Genomic DNA, 22,005 nt, shown 5'->3' on the forward strand with positions numbered 1-22,005 from the left:
ATCAGTTTTCCTCCTCAAAATAATTCCAATACCAAAGAAGATACATCTATATCTATGTATCTATCTAAGCCAGTGTCAGTGGTAACTCCAGAAAATATGAATCAGGTTCATGACCTGATTTTGAGTATCTCGGTTGATTTTGCGGTTGTTGCTAATTCTAAGAACGAATTTTGGATTGGCTTGTTACCCAGAATGAAAATTAGTTCCACTACTTTGACTCTGAGATCAAACAGCAGTCATGCGAGAAGCGCCACTTAAGATTGGCAAAAGGCAAAAGTGATTCAAACCAGAGGTTTGCCGACAAGTGCTTGCCTCAATATTCTCAGATAAGGATGGTGTTTTGTTACCAGATCACCTCCCAAATATACAAACCATAACATAGGAGTATTACTGCAGTCTTCTGGTTAAGTGAAAGAACGTTAGGGAAAGTTGAGAAGAAGTATATTGTTTCTGCAGGACAATGATTCACAAGGCTGGAAGAACAATTTTTTTTTTTTTTTTTTTTTTTTTTTTTTTAAAGGATATAAAGTTTTAGTGTGTTGACTAACCACCTTACTCGCCAGAACTTGCGTTCTCTGATTATTATCTCGTCTCTAGACTACAAAAAATTCTGAAATGAGATAAATTTAGCAGTACTAACAAGGTTATAGCAGTTGCAGAACAGTTTTTTGCAGACAGGGACTTTTTTATTATTTGTGAAGGGTTAAAGAAGCTAAACAACGATGTGCCAAGTGTCTTGACTTTCGGGGAGAATATGTTGAATAGCCTGAAACTTTCATATCTGTAGCTAGAGTATTTTCAAACCGATTGTAGTGAATGGAAGTCTGAATAAGGAAGGTAGCGACAACGGCGTTAGACTCGTAAACTTTGCACATTCTAAAAACCTTATTGTGAAGATTACAAAATTCCTACATTGCGACGTTCATAAATACGTTGGACCTCACCAGATGTAAAAACACAATCAAATTGATCACGTTTTGGTAGATAGAAGAAAACAGTTTAGCATAATTGATGTTCGGTTGTTCGGAGAAGATGACTGTGGCGCTGATCAATATCTGGTAGCAGCGATAATGAGAGAGAGATTATCGTTGAATAAAGGAAATATTAACCAACTAACTCTATATCCTATAGAATCCGAAGGTTCAATGCCGCGTTCACAAAAGCTCTCCACTGATTTTTACTTCTGCGAGATCCATCTTAATATTGTCCTCCCATCTGCGCCTAGGTCTTCCTAAGGTCGTTTTCCGGTTGGTCTTCCAGTTAAGATTTTGAAAGCGTCCCTACTTTCTTCCATTCTGGCTACATGACCTGCCCACCTGAGCCTCCTAGACTTGATGATCCTAACAATGTTTGGTAAACCGTATAAACTATGTAGTTCCTTGTTATGAAGTATCCGCCATTCACCATTCCCATTTCTCTTGGATCCGAATATTAGTCTCAGGATCTTGTTCTTAAATATTTTCAATCTATGTTATTCCTTCCGAGTAAGCGACCATGTTTCGCAACCATACAGAACAACAGGAATGATTATATTTTAAGCTTCAATTTCCTCGACGGAATTCGCGACGACAAGAGATTTTGAATTGAATAATAACACGAATTACCTGCTTTTATTCGACATTTAATTTCTTCGTGAATATGATTTTCGTCTGTTAATATTGATCCTAGATATTTGAAAGTATCCACTTTATCAAAAGTATTATTCAATATCTTAATGCATCCATAATTTGCCGTATTACGATCCCGACACACTTCCATGTATTTAGTTTCCTCTACATTTACTTCTAAACCCATCTCCTTGCTGGCGTTTAATAAGACCTCTGCATTTCTTTCTATTGTTCTCCTATCATCCCCTATTAAATTTACATCATCAGCATATGCCATAACCTAGTGAACCCCATTCAGCTCTAGACCGTAGTCGCTATCTTTGATTTTCCTTATAGCGTATTCCAGAACAAAGTTGAATAATGATAGCGACAATGTATCTCCTTGTTTCAGGCCATTCTCAACGTGAAAGCTCGTAGACAAAAATTTTCCTACCCGGACTTTACTTTGGGATTCATTTAAACATATCTTGATTAATCTAATTAGCTTTTTCGGTATTCCAAATTCTGTAAGAATGTTGTACAATGCTTCTCTCCTAACCGAGTCGTAAGCCTTTCTAAAATCAATAAATAGTTGATGTACCGGGGTATTGTATTCCTACTTCTTTTCAAGTAATTGTCGAATGGTAAATATTTGGTTGATAGTTAATCGATTTGATCTAAATCCGCACTGATAATCTCCAATAATTTCATCTGCGTATGGGGGTCAATCTTGCTAATAGGATGCTTGAGAGGGTTTTATAGGACGTTGACAGAAGAGAAATGCCTCGATAATTATTACAGTCAGTTTTGTCGCCTTTCTTGTGAATTGGAACAGTGATAGATTCTTTCCACTCTTGTGGCAATTCTTTCTTGTTGTAGATAAGGAGAATGAGTTTGTGTATTTTGTTCGACAATTTTTCGCCTCCAGGTAAAATTAACTCAGCCGGAATTTCGTTTACACCGGAGATTTGTGTTTCTTTAGTTTCTTTATAGCGATTTCTACTTCTATTCGGTTAGGTTCTGGGATATACGGTTCTGCGGTGTATATTTCCCTCGCTCCACACACAATAGTTTTTGGCTGCGCGTTAAACAATTCGTCAAAGAAATATCTTCATCTATTTAAGATACTATCTGTGTCAGTGAGAATGTTCCATCAGTTTTCTTTAATATATAGGCACGAGGTTGATAGCCTTTCCTAAATTCGTTGATCCCCTTATACATGCCCCAAATGTTTTTATTTTTACTATTATCTTCAAGCTCCTTAATTTTAGCTTTCAAAAAGTCGCGTTTCTTTGTTCTAAAAGTTTTGGAAGTCTCCCGCCTTATGCCTACGAAATTTTGTGTAGTTATTTCATTCGCATTTTGTAGCCAACGTAATTTTGCCTGTTTTCTCTTCTCCGCTAGTTGAATGCATTTCTGGTCAAACCATGGTTTGTTCCTACGTATTTCCGTGTTTCCTGATTTTTTCTTTTGCTGAAATTTTAATGCTATCTTTAATTTCAATCCAAGTATCCTCAACACTAGTGCACTCCGAATCTTCAAAAGCCGATAATCTATTCGAAACTTCAATTTGGTATTCCTCTCTTACCTGGATGTCTTCTAATTTCTTTAAATTAAATCTCTCCGTTTTCAAACATTGAATATTTCCTTTATTCAGCGATAATCTCTCTTATTATCGCTGCTACCAGGAAGTGATCAGTGTCACAACCAGTCCCTCTAAACGACCGAACATCAATTATGCTAGATTGTCTTCGTCTATCTACTAAGACGTGATCGATTTGATTATGTGTTTTTCCATCTGGTGAGGTTCAAGTATATTTATGAACGTCGCAATGTGGAAATTTTGTACTCTTCACAAGAAGGTTTTTGGATATTGCAAAGTTCACGAGTCTAACACCGTTGTCATTACTTTCCTTATGAAGACTTTCGTTCCCTATAATCGGTTTGAAAATATGCTCTCGTCTACCTTCGCATTGAAATCCCCTAATAGAATTTTCATATGGTATCGCTAACATCCAAAACGGGAGAGATTTAATTTAAAGAAATTAGAGGAGAGCCAGGCGAGAGGGGAATTCCAGATTGAAGTATTGAATAGATTCTCGGTTTTAGAAGATTCGGAGTGTACTAGTGTTGAGGATACTTGAGCTGAAATTACGGATAGAATTAAAATTTTAGCAAAAGAAAAATTGGGGCACGCAGAAATACATAGGAACAAACCGTGGTTCGACCAGAAATGCACTGAGCTAACGGAGAAGAGAAAACAGGCAAAACTACGTTGGCTACAAAATCGAAACGATATAACTACACAAAATGTCTTAGACATTAGACGGGTAAACTTCCAAATTATTTAGAAAAAAGAAACGTGATTTTTTTAAAAACTAAAGTTAATGAACTTGGAGATAATAGTAAAAGCAAAAACATTCATGACAGGCATCAACGAATTTAAGCTAAGCTTATATATTTAGGCTAAGCGGGTAATAAATTTCTTCGAAAAATTTAAAGTAATAAACCCTGCACAATATGGTTTTCTGATGAATAAAAATACATGTACTGTACTATGAAACTGTGTTAAATATACAGGGTATCCCAAAAGTAATCCTAAAAAATGAAACCACAGATTCCTGGCACCAAAACAAGAAAAATGTTTATATGAGCTATAGTCCGGAAGTGGACAGGAGCGGAGCTAGGCAGCTTCGAATGTGGGGGAAAGGAACTTCACACCTGCCAGCGAAATAATGATAGGAGCTAGGAAGTGTGTTCATAAATGGGTCAATCCATGCAAAGTGATCGAGAAAAAAGAAAAATTGCCGCTCGACCATCTCCAAAAAATTTAATTTTTTCATGAATGTTTATGCTATATCAGTGTACTTCAAAACCACAATTAATTATTTTTTACGACATCCCTGGCGACGCAACGGCTGCCGCCATTTTGCGTTTTTTTGATTTTAGACGTTTACGTTGTTTTGAATATCTCTGCATGTATTTGTCCTACCAAATTGAAAATTGCTGGACGTCTCCGACTCGTGCAGAGCTAAAACTTTGATCTCTTAACATTTTTTTTCCTAACACTACTTGTAGGGGGTGAAATCAGGGTCTGCAGTAGCAATATTTTTGGACATTGAAGACATGTTTGGGAAGAGGAAAAAACTGATGTAGAGATCTGAATTTGTGTGTGCATGTAGTCCGGGGTCATAAGTTAATACACAAAAAATTACAGACCTGTAGCTGCTCCCAAAGGCCTGAAAAAAATCGTAAATTTGGGGAATTATGCCAAATTAGCATATTTCACTGTCCAATATCTCCAATGGTCCTGGATAAAAAAATCTGAAATTTTGGGAATAGTTAGTCCTTTAGTATACCATAACACACAACAAAGCGCGTTTTGTGTTTTTGAACAGAACAGAAGAGGGTCAAAGTACAGGTATTAAGTAATGACTTCATACTCTATGAGGTGTTTTGTTCATAAAATCTACTGGAAATTTGTTGTTGTGAAGTAAAATAAAGTAGGATGAACGGTTAGTCCAGTCAAGGCTCTCAAGCTCGTTTGTTTCCTCTAGTTGTGACACTGTCTTGTCACACCCACAGCAGCACTGGTGAAGAATGCCGCTATCAGCAGAAGGCGAGAAAGTCAAAATGCACCCTTGACAAAAAGTCCGTAAGTACTCCTTGCTTTTCCTGCTTGCTATATCAATGATACTCAATCATGTTTGTACTTGTTTTAACTGTCAACTCATGCAGGAGACTGTTGTCCTTTCGTTTGATCTACATCCTCCAGTCAGTGAACACTTACTCGCTGTAAACACTGACTGCAGAATGTAAACGTCATTACTTAATACTTTGACCCCCTTCTGCTCAAAAACACACAACGCGATTTATTGTGTTATGATATACTAAAGGACTAACTATTCCCAAAATTTCAGATTTTTTTATCCAGGACCATTGGAGATATTGGACAGTGAAATACGCTAATTTGGCATAATTCCCCAACTTTACGATTTTTTTCAGGTCTTTGGGAGCAGCTACAGGTCTGTAAATTTTTCTGTATTAACTTATGTCCCCGGACTACATGCACACACAAATTCAGACCTCTACGTCAGTTTTCCTCTTCCCAAACATGTTTTCAATGTCCAAACATGTTGCTACTGAAGACCCTGATATCATCCCTTCAAGTGGTTTTAGGAAAAAATGTTAAGAGATCAAAGTCTTAGCTCTGCACGAGTTGGAGACGTCCAGCAATTTTCAATTTGGTAGGACAAATGCATGCTGATATATTCAAAACAACGTAAACGCCTAAAATCGAAAACACGCAAAATGGCGCCAGCTCCTGTGTCGCCATGAGATGTCGTAAAAATTAATTAATTGTGATTTTGAAGTACCCTGATATAGGATAAACATTCATGAAAAAAATAGATTTTTTGGAGATGGTCGAGCTGCACATGCTTGATCACTTAGAATGGATTGACTCAAATACATAAAGATAATCTTGACTTGACATGTTAAACGCATGTTACATAACTGCACCAGATGCTCCATACGTCATTTAGGGATTCACGGAATGTCTATACGGCAGGGGTATTGAAACGGTGCAGTAAAGATTAAAATCATACAGAAAAAGGTTGTTATCCATGACACGATTGCACACACATGTACACTCATGTCCAAAATTATTGTCGCATGTCTATAAATATGTTGTTGTAGGGATATAATTTCGTCCGGTATTTCTTATAATGTTAGTATGTGTATAATCGGCAAAAACGTGTATGTGGCAAATTTCATGTCATAAGCGAAATAAGAACGATAAAACGAAAATAAAACTTTCTTGTATATTTACCAACATTTTGTTTTACTCACTCTAATCTTCGTATTTATAATTCTTTTCCTATGAAATTTACCACAAATATACATTTCCCGATTATACGCATTGTATCAGTATTAAAAGTATCCTGCAAAATCATTATCAAATTATATTCTTACAAGAAGACAGTTATAGATATGTGACAATCATTTTGGACATGAGTGTACAATGGGAGTCAGAGCAAAGATTAATTAGCATGGTTGCATAATATCATGGGGCAGTGGAAAGTGGTATACCAGATAGAGGATAAAAATAAGGACAAGTATAACTAGGCGTGTAATGTAATGAAATAACAGGCAGAATCCACAACGATGTACTTTATTTGTAACGTAGTATCCTACGCAGAGTAGCACTACAATCTACTAGGTCATACGTGCTAACAATAAACGTACCTACAGAAGATGTTCAAAGTGCTGTCCTCCCACGTCTATGCAACGTGCTAATCGTGAGTTTCGAATGCATTCCATCACTCCCAGTGTGTTCCGTAACTGTTCATACGCATTTTTAATGCGGTTTCGTAAGTCGGCAAGTTCCTTTCCCCCATATTTGAAGCTGTCTAGCGCCGCTCCTGTCCACTTCCAGACTAGAGGTCATATTAACTTTTTTTTTCTTGTTTTGGTGCCAGGAATCTGTGGTTTCATTTTTTACGATTAGTTCCGGGACACCATGGAGATATATACACCTGTTTTGAAAGTAAGAACTATACATTAGGTTTATTCTGTGACTTAAGTAGATAGTTTGAAACCGTTAATCATAATATATTTCTATGAAAGTTATTTAAATATAACATTAAATTGGAAAGGACATTTCAGTCGTTTTGTATCATTGAATTCGCACCTATACAAGGATTGGTGTGTTAAAAATCAGTTGTTTTCTCCATTCGTTAATATAATGATAATACAACCGTCAGAGGTGTTCTGAATATGGACACTGGATTGTCCAAGCACAACAGGAAATTGTGGTACAAACCATGTTGTCTTGAGTGATAGAACACTGACTTTAAAAGTGAGAGTGTATAGCTTTTCTGGGAGCGAAGTGGATAGCGTATTGGTTAAAGACTCGACACGGTACGCCGAAGATCCCCGATTCGAGTCTCGATCCAGTCATTCACTTTTTTACTTTTGTGTATCATTGAATTCGTACCTATAGAAGAGTTCGTGTTAAAAGTTGTTTTCTCTATTCCTTAACGTAGTAAAATGAAGTTACTCATTGCAGGTTGCAGCTTTGTACTTCCTTTTTTAACTGGAAGAACTGCACAAACTATATTAAGTATAATTAACTTTATTTTCTGAATGAGCTCATGTGGTTAGGTTCCCACGTTAAGTTATAGTTCCATATCTCATATAACCTCGCTGCTGAAAAAAATCTAAACTCAAATCAACCTAATATGAGAAAACATCGTATTACAACTATGAAACTAATGAAACGTCGATATTATGATTTTCTATGATTAAAGGTGAATTGTAAGGATAAAGTACATTAATTTTTCATCATATTTTCCAGAAATAAAAAAAAAAATAAACTTTGCACTTTATGGAACTATTTATTCATGCGATATCTGTTACAAATAAAATTTATCGTATAATAATAATGTAGGTACAACGAACACGCGAAACAACTTTTCGTGAACCGGAAAATTTTCAATACTAGTGATAATAGTAATGTTATTCGCAAACTATTCAATCGTGCAAAAGATCTCACCGATAGCTAAACCCTGCTACTGAAAAATCCTTTGTTTCGAACTTCCTTTTCCTTACGAATCTTGCTTATCCTATATTCCCCATCTCTCCTGAAATCGAAAAATAAGGTGACCAGGCGCCCTGTTTTAGCCGGGACAGTCCTTTTTTCAAGCGTTGTCCCGTTTTTCTCTGGTTCTCAAACGGGACGCGTAAATGTCCCGTTTTTCAACAAATATGAGTAAAGTGTCCCGTAATTGATATTCAAAATATAAATGATTAGAGGAAGTTGTACACTCTTTCGTTAAAATTGCTGTGTATAGATCTATTTTAGTACCAACTTCTTGGGAAATTTTAGGCTGTGCCTGAAACTGGCAATTGTTAGGTATTACTTACAAAATGCTGTTATACCAACTTTACTTGTGTATTTTGTAACTTGAAAAAACTGCTGTTGCCCGAAATGCAATCTGGGAATTCTTCGCGATTTCTGTGTGTCCTGTTTTCACAAATTAAAATTCTGGTCACCTTACCGAAAAGGCTTTACCTCTAGTCACCCAACGTCCAAATTCACATTACAAGAAATTTCTCGATGAAACACTTCTCTTCTACACCGAAAAAGATGCCATCAACAATCACCGATTTTCTTGCAGCACCCAAATTTATCTGCTTGTCTCAGAGCACACTATTTATCACAACAATAAATTCGACTCATGTTCCGCGTAAATATCCACAGAACCTTTCCTGTCTCAATTTCATGTATCTCAGAAGAAAAAAGGACAACACAACCATTCTATCTGTAAATCATCCCCCGGATCTAATTCATATACAATACCTTATTTCACTATATCCTTACCCTACCTCATTACACCTTCTTTTTTTATCTTTTTCATTTTACTATTATTTTTCGTAGATAGTTCTTGTTCTATATAACATTATTTCATTTCTTTGCTTTTTGATTATGTGTTCATATTTTTCTTTATCAATTTTGTATTTTTCTTTTCTTTTTAAATAATGGTACGTATATAAATGTCTTAATTCTCGAATTATTTTTAATGTTTCCAGTGCCCTTGTCCGTCTCATTAATTTTGCCTTTTCCCATTAAACTCTTTTTTGTTTCAATCTGGCAACATTATCATACGGCTGCATTCCGATATGGAGCCCTCTGAGGAATTCACATCTACTGTTCTGTTCTTTCTGTTTTGTTTTGCTACTTCTCTTCGCTATCAGGCGAAGGCATTTAGTGAAAGTGCGTATAGTGTGCTTTCAGTACATCTTTGTGATAAATATTTTCTCGTAATTAGTAATAAGCAAATATAAAATTAACTATTGAAATATTGATATGTAAATACAAAAAGCAATTGAAGAATTATATATATTGTGTATTAACAGCGAAGTCTTGGTTATTCTATTTACTGAAACGTAAGTAGTGGTGGAATAGCTATTGTGACCTTGACAACTATGTTATATGTTGTTTATATAATAAAGATTAACATATTTTATGGATTTCAATTTTCAGAGATGCAGCACATCGAGTTCATCCTTTAGCAGGTCAGGGATTGAATTTAGGGTTTGGTGATGTAGAATGTCTGACCCGAATATTAGCTGAAGCAGTATATTGTGGCAGTGACATAGGTATGTTGCTCTTTTTCAACAAAGTGAACTTTACTTTTACCTCACTAATAACACAATATTCATTATTGCAATTATCAGATTTACACACTCATCTCTGTCCTATGGGTCTGGGTTTATTTACTGTAGGAGCTTAATCTTCATTACATTTCTTGGCATAACCTTAGGAATAGAGTTAATAAACTAATAATAGGTTGAATTTCCTGTTATTATTTTGAATTTCTTTGTTGACCCTTATAGATTACAAAGTAGACAGACCATAATGATTTGAGCAATCAATAAGAGTCTAAATTTAGCTTGTAATACTAATCATTAAGTGAACAATAAAAAGAATGTGATTAGTACTACCTTCTTTTACATTTCCTTCGTTGTTCATAAATTTAATTACTGAAAAGAAAGCATGCCTAACTTTCTAAGGAAAATAAATTGAGAGCTACTAAGATTGTGACAGACGCCACGTTTCTCGAAAATTTTAATTTAGGATTTTATTTATTGATTCCGAATAAACTTTATATATATATGGTGTGCTTCAATGAATTTTTGATTGTTTGATGTTGATATGAAATGAAACCAATGTGACAATGTTTCACCTCTTCATGAATAATTGTTGCAATTTGAAAGATAATGTGTTATCGACGAAATGAGATATTGTTATTTTCTGGTTTAAATGAGTTATGAAAACATAAAGCTAGAGAAAAGTTGGTGTAGCACACATATTGAGTCCATAGGAAAGTTTGGCTTATGAAAGTAACTTTACTATTTTACTTTTAAGTTATGTCTGACTCGATTGATATTTTGGCTGCATAACTAGGCACACGCAGGGAGAGCAAAAGTGTAATATTACATGTAGAGTAGAGTTAAGGTAAGGAACTCGTGATGATATACTAACTATACTTAACCCAATTTCAAGTCGCAGACTGGTTGACTTTTGCTTTTTCGAACTTCATGTTAGGGGTTGCAGTTTTTCTATTCTTTAAAAGCTTATTATAAAAGTACCTTTTGTGTACGGCAGTGCGAAGTGCAATCGAGAAAGATTAGAATTTTCTATAACAAATGCATGATATTGTGATCCACATAGTATTCAGTTCCAACATTTTAACAATGTGAATAGGAAACCAGATTCGCTCTTAGTATAGAAAGTTAAAAGTTTGGAGGGCGGGGGGGAAGGTCGTCAATTCCCACCGCAGTTATTTCTGACTGTCTAAGGTGGACTTTGCTATTTATTATATCTTATACATAATATAATTCAGGTGGTTCTAGATTGCCTTACAATAGTATATCACCACCGAAGGTCATGCGTACTTACAGGAAATCGATCTTGGGACTCGTACAGTGATCATTCGGATACTTGTGAGCACAAAATATTTCAAAAACACATATGCATACAAGAGTAACTGATTTTTTGAAACTGTCGGCCGTAGGAACTTTGTATGAATATTTTTCTCGAATCTTTATTGTAGAAAAAACGGTGAGTTGCAGAATGTGCCCTGTAAGCAGAAAAAGATGGATTATACACTTCTCCAAAATATATTTTGCGCGCCTGAATTGTTTCAAGCAGAGTTGTCAAAAATCCAGCCCAGTGGGTTTTATTGGGCAAAATTGTGTTTCATTGGGTAATATTGGGTTTTATTAAATTTTGTACGTATATTTAAAGTCATATTCCTACTTAAAATACCATTTAAGCCTTCATGTTCTACTGTACACATGCAACTATGGAATTCCCTTGTGGGACCACGATGTTCACGTCTGGCGCGGGTTCCTAGTTCAATCCCAGCTTTCGCCAAGTGTGTTTTGTAGTGGACAAACATCGTGTGCATGGGTTTTCTCGGGGTTCTCTGTTCTCCCGTTTCCTACCACTTTCGACATACCACCATTATTGTCCATATCATTAGTCTCCTTTAGCCCTGGTGCATAATCGTGAGACATTGAACTAAACTTAGAAATAACAAAAAAAGTAAAGAAAGTGCTCTTTGGAACGCACTTTGCACCATTGACACTCGCTTATATTTCGATTTCTAGAAAGAAGGAAGTTCACAATTTTCTAGAGTAACGAAGAGGTGCATAATTTTATGTAATACAGAATAGATATAAAAGCCCCTCTTACACTTATGATGATTCAAATTCCTTAACCAGCCGTTCTGAGTTTCACTCAAAACACGCCAGACAAATACTGGAATAGTACCTCAAGTGCAGAAGCCAGAGATAAAAAAAAACTGGCTTTATTGAATTGATCTTGTTTTTCTAAAAGAAATAACCAATCTCTTTTTTAAAAAGCTGAAATGTTAGAAATCGATTTTTTCCTCATTTTCAGCTGCCAATTTGATTTCTTACAATAGATTTTACGATTTTAGGGTTTGTGACATACAATCATTGTACTGTACTTAACATATTCCATCAGATACGCAAGAAGAATTAGGGAGTTCCACAATCTGATTGCCGTTAGTGTTGAGAAGGTATTTTTGTAATTTCCTTACTCAAGTGAATCATTCTTGATTTATAATTAACTGACACATTAGGGGTGTAGCCAAGGGGGGCCCATCGGGGCCAGGCCCCCCAAATGGTTTCCTGTCCCCCCCCCCCCAAACGACCAGCTTTTAAAACATCATAGTAAAATTATCTCGCTTCATTCATTAAAAGTAACAAATTTTATTGACAATTAATAATTTACGGTAAAATAGTATGGAGAAATATTGTTTTTCCATACCGATCGAAAAATAGGATACTTTTTTGTGACAGCAGATTACACAGTTTACTCCGATTTATATTTGACAGTTTGAAGACAAACGTTTTAACAAGGTACTACAAATACAGCCATAAAACGAAGGTACTAAACTGATTTGTAAGTACAGTATATTTTTATATGCTTTAACAAGTGTTTTAAAAGACATAGACGATGGAAAATTTGGTGAGAAACAGTGTTTTTATTCAATTTGGATTTCATTTGCTCTCTCTTTTATTTCTACTCAGTGTAATAAAATAATTATGTTTTTTAGTCACAAATAATAAATAAGTATTTTTGTCAGGAAACCGTAAAGAAATTAAGTGAAATTTGAAAGAAAATCAATCTTGTGTAGATAGGTTTTGTATACAAGGTCTTCAATTTAAATATAAAGGTAAGTAAGAAAAGTTCTGTCGCTTTTTCACCCACCACCTTCGAACATATATGTCACCTAACCTGGAAGATCAAAAATAGTCCCCTCAGCATCGACGACCTTCTGAAAACGTTCTGGAAGGCCATGGAATCCATCGCGGTAGAACTTGGTGGGCCGTGAAACGAAGAAGGTATCAGCTGCATACTAGAGATTTGACTTTTACTAGGGATTTGAACAGGCGTTCTCTAAGGTGATTGTCCAAAGAGTGGAGCAGGTGATAATCCGACGGTGCAATACCCGGGGAATATAGTGTTTGCAATATTGTTTCCCATCCAAGGCGGAGAATGGTGTCCTGAGTCATCCTAGCCAAGTGGGAATTAGCGGTGTCCCGTAAACGAGGACCCATTTGCAATTCAGAAGTGATGGCTCCAGAGGTTTGAGTTTTTCTTGAGACAGCTCAACTGCTAACACTACACAGTTGCATTGATACTCTGACCAGCTGGTAGCAGTTCCCGATGCACGATGCACCAAACACACAGAAGGACCTTCTTCTGGTACAGTGCTGGTTTCGGCTGTTTTGAAATCGGTTCATGGGATGCTAACCAATGATGACGGCGCCGTGGAGCTTCGTATAGGACCCACTTTTTATCACATATCCAGAAATGGCTCCGAAACAGTAAATAAACACAGGCGACTGCCGCTTTGCCTTCTGGCCCGGAGTCAAAAACATGTGAGACCCATCGACCCAACTTGTAGTGCTTCCCAAGTTGATGGATGTGCTGCCGAATGGTTTCTCCACACACTGAATTGTAGTCCCAGTTCCTCTTTGTACATGTGTTGGTCTTCTGGCATGTGGTGTTTTCGGGTGTTTCGTCATCGTCCTTAAACTTGTTAAACCATCGCTGCACTGTCCGCGTCGTCACGACACCCTCATCAAAGGCCTGGCATATCTTCTGTCCCGCTACAGCGGCGTTTGACCTCCATTTGAAATCGTTCAGCATACATGCTCTTATGACGCTCTGTGGATGTCCCATGTTGCCTCTGTCTTCATGTAAGTTCACTGTGTATCTGAATTGCCAGAACCAGGTAGTATGTTGGATATACCCACACCAACAACTGACGTTCGCCGTATCTCCACTCACATTCAACTCACGGTGTAAGGTCCAATTGAACACAGACCTCCACGAAAAGGGACAAAACTTTCTTGGTTACCTTTACAGTTATGCACAAAAGTATAGCGTTTGGTCCCAGGCAGTAGTTCTTGATTAAGCATAATAAAAACTATCTTGAATATAATTTATGGATAATAATAATAATAATAAGCTAAAATAGTGTTTTTAGTTTTCCAGAAGGAAACCAAATTTTCCTTTCTTTCAGGCCTCAAAAACCCTAGCAGCAACACGTATTTTTGGCTTTGTACATTGTAGCTGGCCCCCCCTCAAAAACGACGGGCCCCTCCTACACAAACCTGCTGGCTACACCCCTGTGACACATGGAAAAAGACATTTTATCTGTTTATATTAATACGCAAGTATGTAACAAAAACAAGGAAAATGTGGCCGTGTTACTTTTGACTCCATACTAGCTGAAGTGCTCGTTCTTTGCACGGGGAGAATTAGACTGAAAGAAAAGGTTTGAGCCTCCTCTTCCCCTTAGGATACAAATATGAATGAAAGGGCATATCCTATTTCTGGCATGAATTTTTAACCCCCTTCTCCCTTAGGATAGACCCTTTAAGGAGATTTACATGATAATATCCCAGCTTGAGGTAAGTGCTATGTTTTAAAACTCTTTTCAAACTGTTCAACCATTTTTCGTGACGCGATCACAAACAACCGAGATTTTCGATTTAAATGTGAAGAAAGAAATCGTAGAAAATACCTTCTTTCTTCCCTTAAAACTGAAATTTTCAAAAACACAAAGTGACGTGTCCCCTTATTTTTAGTGAGATGTTTATATACCGAATTTCATCTTTCTACCTTGACGTGCTCACGAGTGTAATTTTGGCTGAAATTTTGAACCCCCATTACTTCCATTATAATGTGTCCTTTAATCAAAGTAGCACAATAAATAAATAATAATAATGAACTGTGTTTCAAAATTCATTTTAAATTGTTCAATCCTTTCCCTGTGATGCGATCACAGCCACCGAGTTTCATCTTCCTAACTTGGGGGCCTCGAATTTTAAACTTCTTCTACTCCTTTTCGTAGGATACACCCTTGAATCTGAGTAATATGAAAATCCCAGCTCAGGGTAGGTACTACTGTATGTTACAAAATTCATTTAAACTGCTTAACCGTTTCCCCGTGTGATGCGATCAGAAACAACAGGCAACATCGCTCTCAAATTATAGAATTTGCTACGCTTCCCCTTTTAAAATGGAAACTCAAAAACACTGGGACACGGCTCCACTTACTTTTAATGGAAAGTTTACATAAAAAATGTCATCTTCCTAACTTGACAGAATATTTTAACTTGACACGCATTTTAATCAAAGTAACATGATTAAAAATCCAGTTCAAGGTACGTAATAACTGCATCCAAAAATTCATTTAAAACAGTTTAACCGCTTCCCGTGTTGCGCGCACAAACAAGATTCTTTTCATAGATCTTGAACACTGTTACAGCGAATTTGATCGTGCGCAAAGAAAATTCATTATGGATGATTCGCAAATCTTTTTTGTTTTCAGTGGTATTCTGTTCTGGTGGTAAATACATATTTTAAGCCAATTTTGAAACTAGGCATACACTAAGAAGTACAATTAAAGAAAGAAAACTAGGCATACACTAAGAATTAAGATTAAAGAAAGTAATTATAATCACAGTAAGATTATTATTTCAATTCAAATTTTGAAGTATATTTTTGAGGTGGGCCTTTTTGGGTTTTATTGTGGGTTTCTGTGTGTGTTTACCCCCCCCCCCCCAAAAAAAAACGGGAATTTTGGGCTGGGGAAAAACCAACAACCCTGGTTTTAAGTCCCCTAAAATAGAAAATTTGGGAATATTGCGTTCGGAGGAGAGAGAGTCGGAGTAGTGAAGCATTCCCAACACACCTCGCTGTTTGAAATATTCACCTCAATTTGTTACTTAATGCAATGTTACTTTGAGAACAAAATAATACCTTAGCTAATGCAGGAAACTGTTGTACAGTCATGTCCAAAATGATTGTCGCATATCTATAACTGTCTTGTTGTGGGAATATAATTTGATAACGATTTTGCAGCTACTTTTAATACTGTTACTATGTGTATAATCAGGAAATGTATATTTGTTGTAAATTTCATAGGAAAATTATAAATACGAAAATCAGAATGAGTAAAACAAAATGTTGCTAAGTGAACAAGAAAATATTTTTTTCGTTATATTGTTCTTATTTACTGCTCTTGTGACATGAAATTTACCACATACATGTCTTTCCCATTATACACCTACTAACATTATAAGAAATACCTGGTGAAATTGTTATCAAATTATATTGCTATAAAAACATGTTTATAGACATGCGACAATCATGTTGGACATGACTGTAGTTGCAGAAGACACACACTTTTCTACCAGAAAGAAAAACGTAAAGGACAAGACGGGTTGTTAAGGAATTCCTTCGCTATCAATACAACTGAAAGATATTTTTACAATTGTTTCGATAGCCGGGAATGTTCATTCTGTGTGTTCAGATTCAGAATTTTTGAACATGGTTTCAATCCCACTGAATAATAATAATAATAATAATAATAATAATAATAATAATAATAATAATAATAATAATAATAATAATAATAATTATTATTATTATTATTATTATTATTATTATTATTATTATTATTATTATTATTATTATTATTATTATTATTATTATTATTATTATTATTATTATTATTTTGATGTGTGATGTGATAGAAATGTAACCTATGTCAAATGTTCTAGATTAAAAACTAAATACGATACCTATGCCTCTTTTCATGTTGAAGTGTTTGAAGTTGACTTTGGGATTATTAATGATCCTACGATTTGACCCAGTGGAATATTAATCGATCCGTTTTATGGCAAACTTTTAACAACTAATTCTGAAAATCTAATAAATAATGTTAATAACAATAACTAGTTCAATATGGAAGTCCATATTTTGTATCAAAATGTTCGAGGACTTAGAAAAAAAAATAAGTAATATAATTTTTTTTTCTGTTGCCGAGTGTTCTTTTGATATTATTGCTGTAACTGAGTCATGGTTTAATCATAAACAACATACTGATGACTATTTTCCTGAAACTTATAAATGTTTTCGTTCCGATAGGAATTATATTACTGATCAGTGTAGCAGAGGTGGTGGTGTTTTGCTAGCAATTAAAACAAATATAAATTGTCTTAGAAGATTTGACTTGGAATCTGAAATTGAGTGTGTTTGGATTGAGACTGATACGTTTAATGGGAAAAAATTATTAGTTGCATGCTGTCATTTTCATCCAACTTATTCAGTTACAAGTTTTACGAACTATCTTAATTATATTGTTTCCAAAGTGAACTTTTTGAACTATGGAGTAGTGATTATTGGTGATTTTAATATATCCAAAGTTGACTGGACGAATAGAAATCTTTCAAATGATATAAACTATTATTCTAAAATCAAGGCTAAAATTCTATTTAATTTTTTAGATGATATGAATTTGAACGTTGTTTCAGGGACGTCTGGTCTTGATTTAATTTTGTACAACACCTATGTTCAATCTAATAATTCTGTAATATCTCTGGTTCCGCCCGATCAGTATCACGATCCGATTGAGATTATTGTTAAATTATCATCTCTAATACAGGAGATATCAAGTGATAGCTTTTTGTTATATCAAAAGGGTGATTATCTTTTTTTATATAAAGAAGTCCAAGGGCTTCCTTGGGCCAATATTTTGTTGAATCCAGATATTGATATTGTTGCTCAAAATATTAATGATGTTATATTGAATGCAATTAGGAATAATGTTCCTTTAGTAACCAAATCAATTTCTAAATATCCGAGATGGTATTCTCGTAATCTAATTTACTTGCTTAAAAAAAAAAAAAAAAAAAAAAATGCTTATAAGAAGTATAAAAGAACCCAATTTCTTCAAGATTATAATGTATTCTCTAAATTTCGTTCTGATTCTAAGAAGCAACTTACTATTGATAAAACTAAATATTATAATAAAATTGAGAATAGTTTAAAAATAATCCTAAAAGATTTTGGAAGTATACGAATAATAAATGCTAACGATGGACATAAGGCAATATTAGTTGACGACGAATTGCTCTCTGATCCTCAACTGATATCTGAAGCTATGGACAAACAATTTGTAGCTGTTTATCATAAAGATGATATTAATGTGAATGATGGTAATGTTACTTTTATGGCCAGTCAATTTTGTAGTGATCAAATATTCTTTTCTACTAAACAGGTAACTAATGTTATTAAATCTTTAAATTTTAAAGCTTTTGTAGGTCTTGATCAAATTCCGATTTTTATAATTAAAGGTATATCTGAAATAATTGCACCAACTTTGACATCATTGTTTAATTGAAGTTTATCATATCATTTCTATCCTAATGTATGGAAAACTGTTGTTGTAACTCCAATTCCGAAAACTGATGGAAGGTTCGTAACTGATTATAGACCTGTTTCTATTCTTGATGTAATACCTAAAATTTTTGATCAGCTTATTTACAATTATCTTTATAGTTCCGTCGAACACTGTATTATATCCGAACAGTATGGTTTTCTGAAGGGTAAATCAACTGAACTAAATTTGAATAAATTTTTGACATTGGTTTCTCCTGTTGCGCATAATCGTGGTCAAATCGATACTATCTATTTTGACTTTGCTAAAGCCTTGACAAAATATCTCATTATATTCTTCTTAAGAAACTTCATTCCTTTGAAATTCCTAAATCTTTGATACTTTGGTTCGCTTCCTACTTGTTTGATCGTAAATTTGTAGTTAGATATATGGGTTGCAAGTCATCTGTGTACAAGATTTCTTCGGGTGTTCCTCAAGGATGTAACTTGGGTCCATTATTATTTTTAATATATGTCAATCATATTGGTGATTATTTGAAATGTCCCTTTTTACTGTACGCGGATGATCTGAAGATATTTTCAGAAATAGTAAGTAATCAGGATCACCTTAAATTACAAGCCGATATTAACTCAGTTTATCAACGGTCCATACAAAATTTACTTCCCTTGAACATGAACAAAATAAAGATATTATCGTTCTCTAGGAAAACGAATAGATCTTATTTTTCATACTCAGTAAATCAGCATACAATTCAAGCTGTTTCAATCAACAAAGACTTGGGTGTTATGATGGATTCTAAGTTACTATTTGGTGCCTTCCATTTCAACTCAGGCAAAAAAATATAAAATTGTACCATCACCATGTCAGATATTGTTGAAACTTTTTTATAGCAACTAGACATGTTTTTAAGAGACCCATATTTTTTTGTTTTGTCGAAAAAAATTTTCCCGCCAAGTAATGGGCCATCAAAGACGGGGAGTGCAATTTATGAATCGTAGAAGACATGGAAAATGGTCAACTTCGGAGCCTCACCATTCGGCTATGGAGACAGGTAAAGTTATAATTCTTGTTGTGGTATGTACATACGGATATAAATAAACTATATTTTATTATAGTTTGGTTTGCGCATGCGTATGTTTTTGTACATAAATTAACAAATGAACGTCAATTTATCTGAAAAGTCGAAGTTTGCGATTTTTTTCGAGCACTTCCGGTTCGAATTTTACAATTCTGTTTTCACAGTTGGTAAGACCTGGTTACCCGCTTTCCGAAAAAAATTTTGTATCGCATTTGTGTGCAGCCGTTTTGTTGCAAAAAATTCGAGAAATTGTAAAATTTTCAAAAATCGCCATTTTCTCGAAAACACCATGTTTTAAAATTCTGAAATTTTGTCAGATGGTTCAACTTTACATGAATAATAAACACACCAAATACCATTCTCGACCAATGCTTCATGAATTAACTGCAGCCTTTTAAAGTTAGCGAAGTTTCGTTAACTTTGATGTCACAGTTAGCAACACTGGGAACAATAAAAGTGCAATGATTTGATGATGTTTGTGGTTCACATTCATTAAATGAAAAATAAAATGTTTTCTTGACTTTTTTTTTTTTAATTATTATTTTGATCAAGAAGGCTCTCTGAAATAGTAAAATGAGCCTCCCCCTACTCCTCCGTTTTTTAAACCGAAATAATCTGAGGTGGAAATTACGATTACGAAATGCACAAATTTCAAGTTCACTTACTTAAAATGGTCTTCGGAAACAAAATTTCACTGATTTTTTTAAATTTTTTTTATTTTTTACATGGACCAATCATTTGCTTGATTGGTGTCTAATAGCATGTAACCGTGCAGGTGCTCCAATAGGTGTTGGCTCACTCACAACTTGTCCAGGAGTGGATCTAGGGGGAAGAAAATTTTTTATTTTATATATAAATAAAACCGATCTCAGAGTTTGGAGCTCGTAGCTCTAAGTAGCAATATACCCCTCCCCGTTCCAGAAGTCCGTCCTGGATCCGCCCCTGAGTAGCACATTGTCTATAGTCACAAATGCTGAACGTCCATGTGGAAGCATAAACAGCACTTCAACTTCACGTAAATCATGATTTATTCATAATATTTCTGCTACGCACCACTGGTTATCATACATATATGTATGTAACAAAAGTTCCTTTTTGCAAATTTCTTAAATCTACACTTTGAATTGCAAAAGTTCGATTTTGGGGGAAGCATGAAGTTTGTTCATGGTGACCCGTTACTGCAATAAAAACGTTGCCATTTTCCGAAAGCCAAAGATGATTTCGTTGAATACCAGTTACCGGTCGCATACTTTCCTTTTTTTTTTTTTTTCTTTCTTCCGGAAGTCGTCGAATTCAGTTCCAGGCAACAAAACGAGAGTAATACCCGGAGTTTGTACTTGCACTATACTCACGAATTCTTCTGCGGTTTTAGTGGGGGCGCGGTGGCTCAGTGGTAGAGCATTCACCTCCGATGCTTGGGGTCCCTGGTTCGATCCCAGATCGTGCCGTGTGGGCTTTGTGGTGGACAAACACCGTGCTCGTGGGTTATCCCGTTTCCTCCCACTTTCTGCATTTCATTCATTTCTCATAATCACAGTCTCCTTTAGCCTAACCGGCATAATCGTGGGACGTAAAACTTAAAGATTTCATTTCATTTTTTTTTTCTTCTGCGGTTTTAATACTGTGTATCTGTATTTGCCTAAGGTTATGTCGCGTTGCCACATTCTTTACACCTCCCCCCCCCCCCTTCAATACCGTCGCAGAGACCATGCGTGGCCGGTTTACTGCAAAACCACTGCTTTATTGGACCTGTCTGCATCTCGAACATCTGAAATCGATTTTTAAAGTGGGATGCAGCACCATCAGAAATCACTGACACGGTTTGAGAAATTGTAGACACTTATTTTCTCGTATTCAAACCTTTTTCTATAAAGTATATTTTCGCTTTTCTTCGAGTATTTTTAGAATCTTGTCTATGGCTATGAGTACATTAGCCGAATCGTGTGTTTTATCGTCGTTTATTACAACAAAACTGTCAGTTGTTTCATATTCCGGTGATAACTCTGAATTTTACTTTGCAGAATAACAATCCAGTTTTCAGCGAAGTCCACATGAAGTAAAATAGAATTTGTTTCTTGAAATTTTACACGGTGCTTTTCGGTAGCAATTAATTCTTGATGTAGTCATGAATTACAATTCTTACAGTTAAACAAGCAATGTACGATACGAAAACAGAAAGTGTCAGTTTTTTTAACGAGATTATTTTTTTCTCATATGGCATACGTAACACTTTCATTTTCATCAGGATCAATAATTAAAGACTCCACACTTATTCCTTCCACTCCAGGACATTCACCACATTCTTGAAGAAGACAGTTGTCATTTTCTACGGATCATACTACTAAAGGAAATAGGTCACTCATGACAGCTTCAATACAGGCTGCACCTTTGATTTGTAGCAATGCAGTAGCAGCTAATTTAAAATTTGCACAATACACACATACACACTTCCCTCGCAGGTTGCGGACTGACCCACTTTAGTCGAATACTGCAAAATTCCGAGTGACCCATTCTTATGTTGGGATTGTTCTGTTTAAAAAGTCAG

At 35.3% G+C, this 22,005-nt stretch overlaps 1 protein-coding gene across 1 annotated transcript in view; it reads left to right on the forward strand.

Moving 5' to 3' along the window:
- The window catches only part of Coq6 (ubiquinone biosynthesis protein COQ6, mitochondrial), a 57,486-nt gene that overhangs the window by 12,136 nt on the left and 23,345 nt on the right, over positions 1–22,005 (forward strand). Inside the window, exon 5 of the mRNA XM_081747426.1 lies at positions 9,634–9,749. Coding sequence (XP_081603552.1) covers positions 9,634–9,749 — 116 coding nt within the window. The remainder of the gene's footprint in view (positions 1–9,633; positions 9,750–22,005) is intronic.

This window comes from Thermobia domestica, unplaced genomic scaffold (assembly GCF_964235325.1).
Source record: "Thermobia domestica unplaced genomic scaffold, izTheDome1.hap1.1 HAP1_SCAFFOLD_234, whole genome shotgun sequence".
NCBI classification, from domain to species: domain Eukaryota; kingdom Metazoa; phylum Arthropoda; class Insecta; order Zygentoma; family Lepismatidae; genus Thermobia; species Thermobia domestica.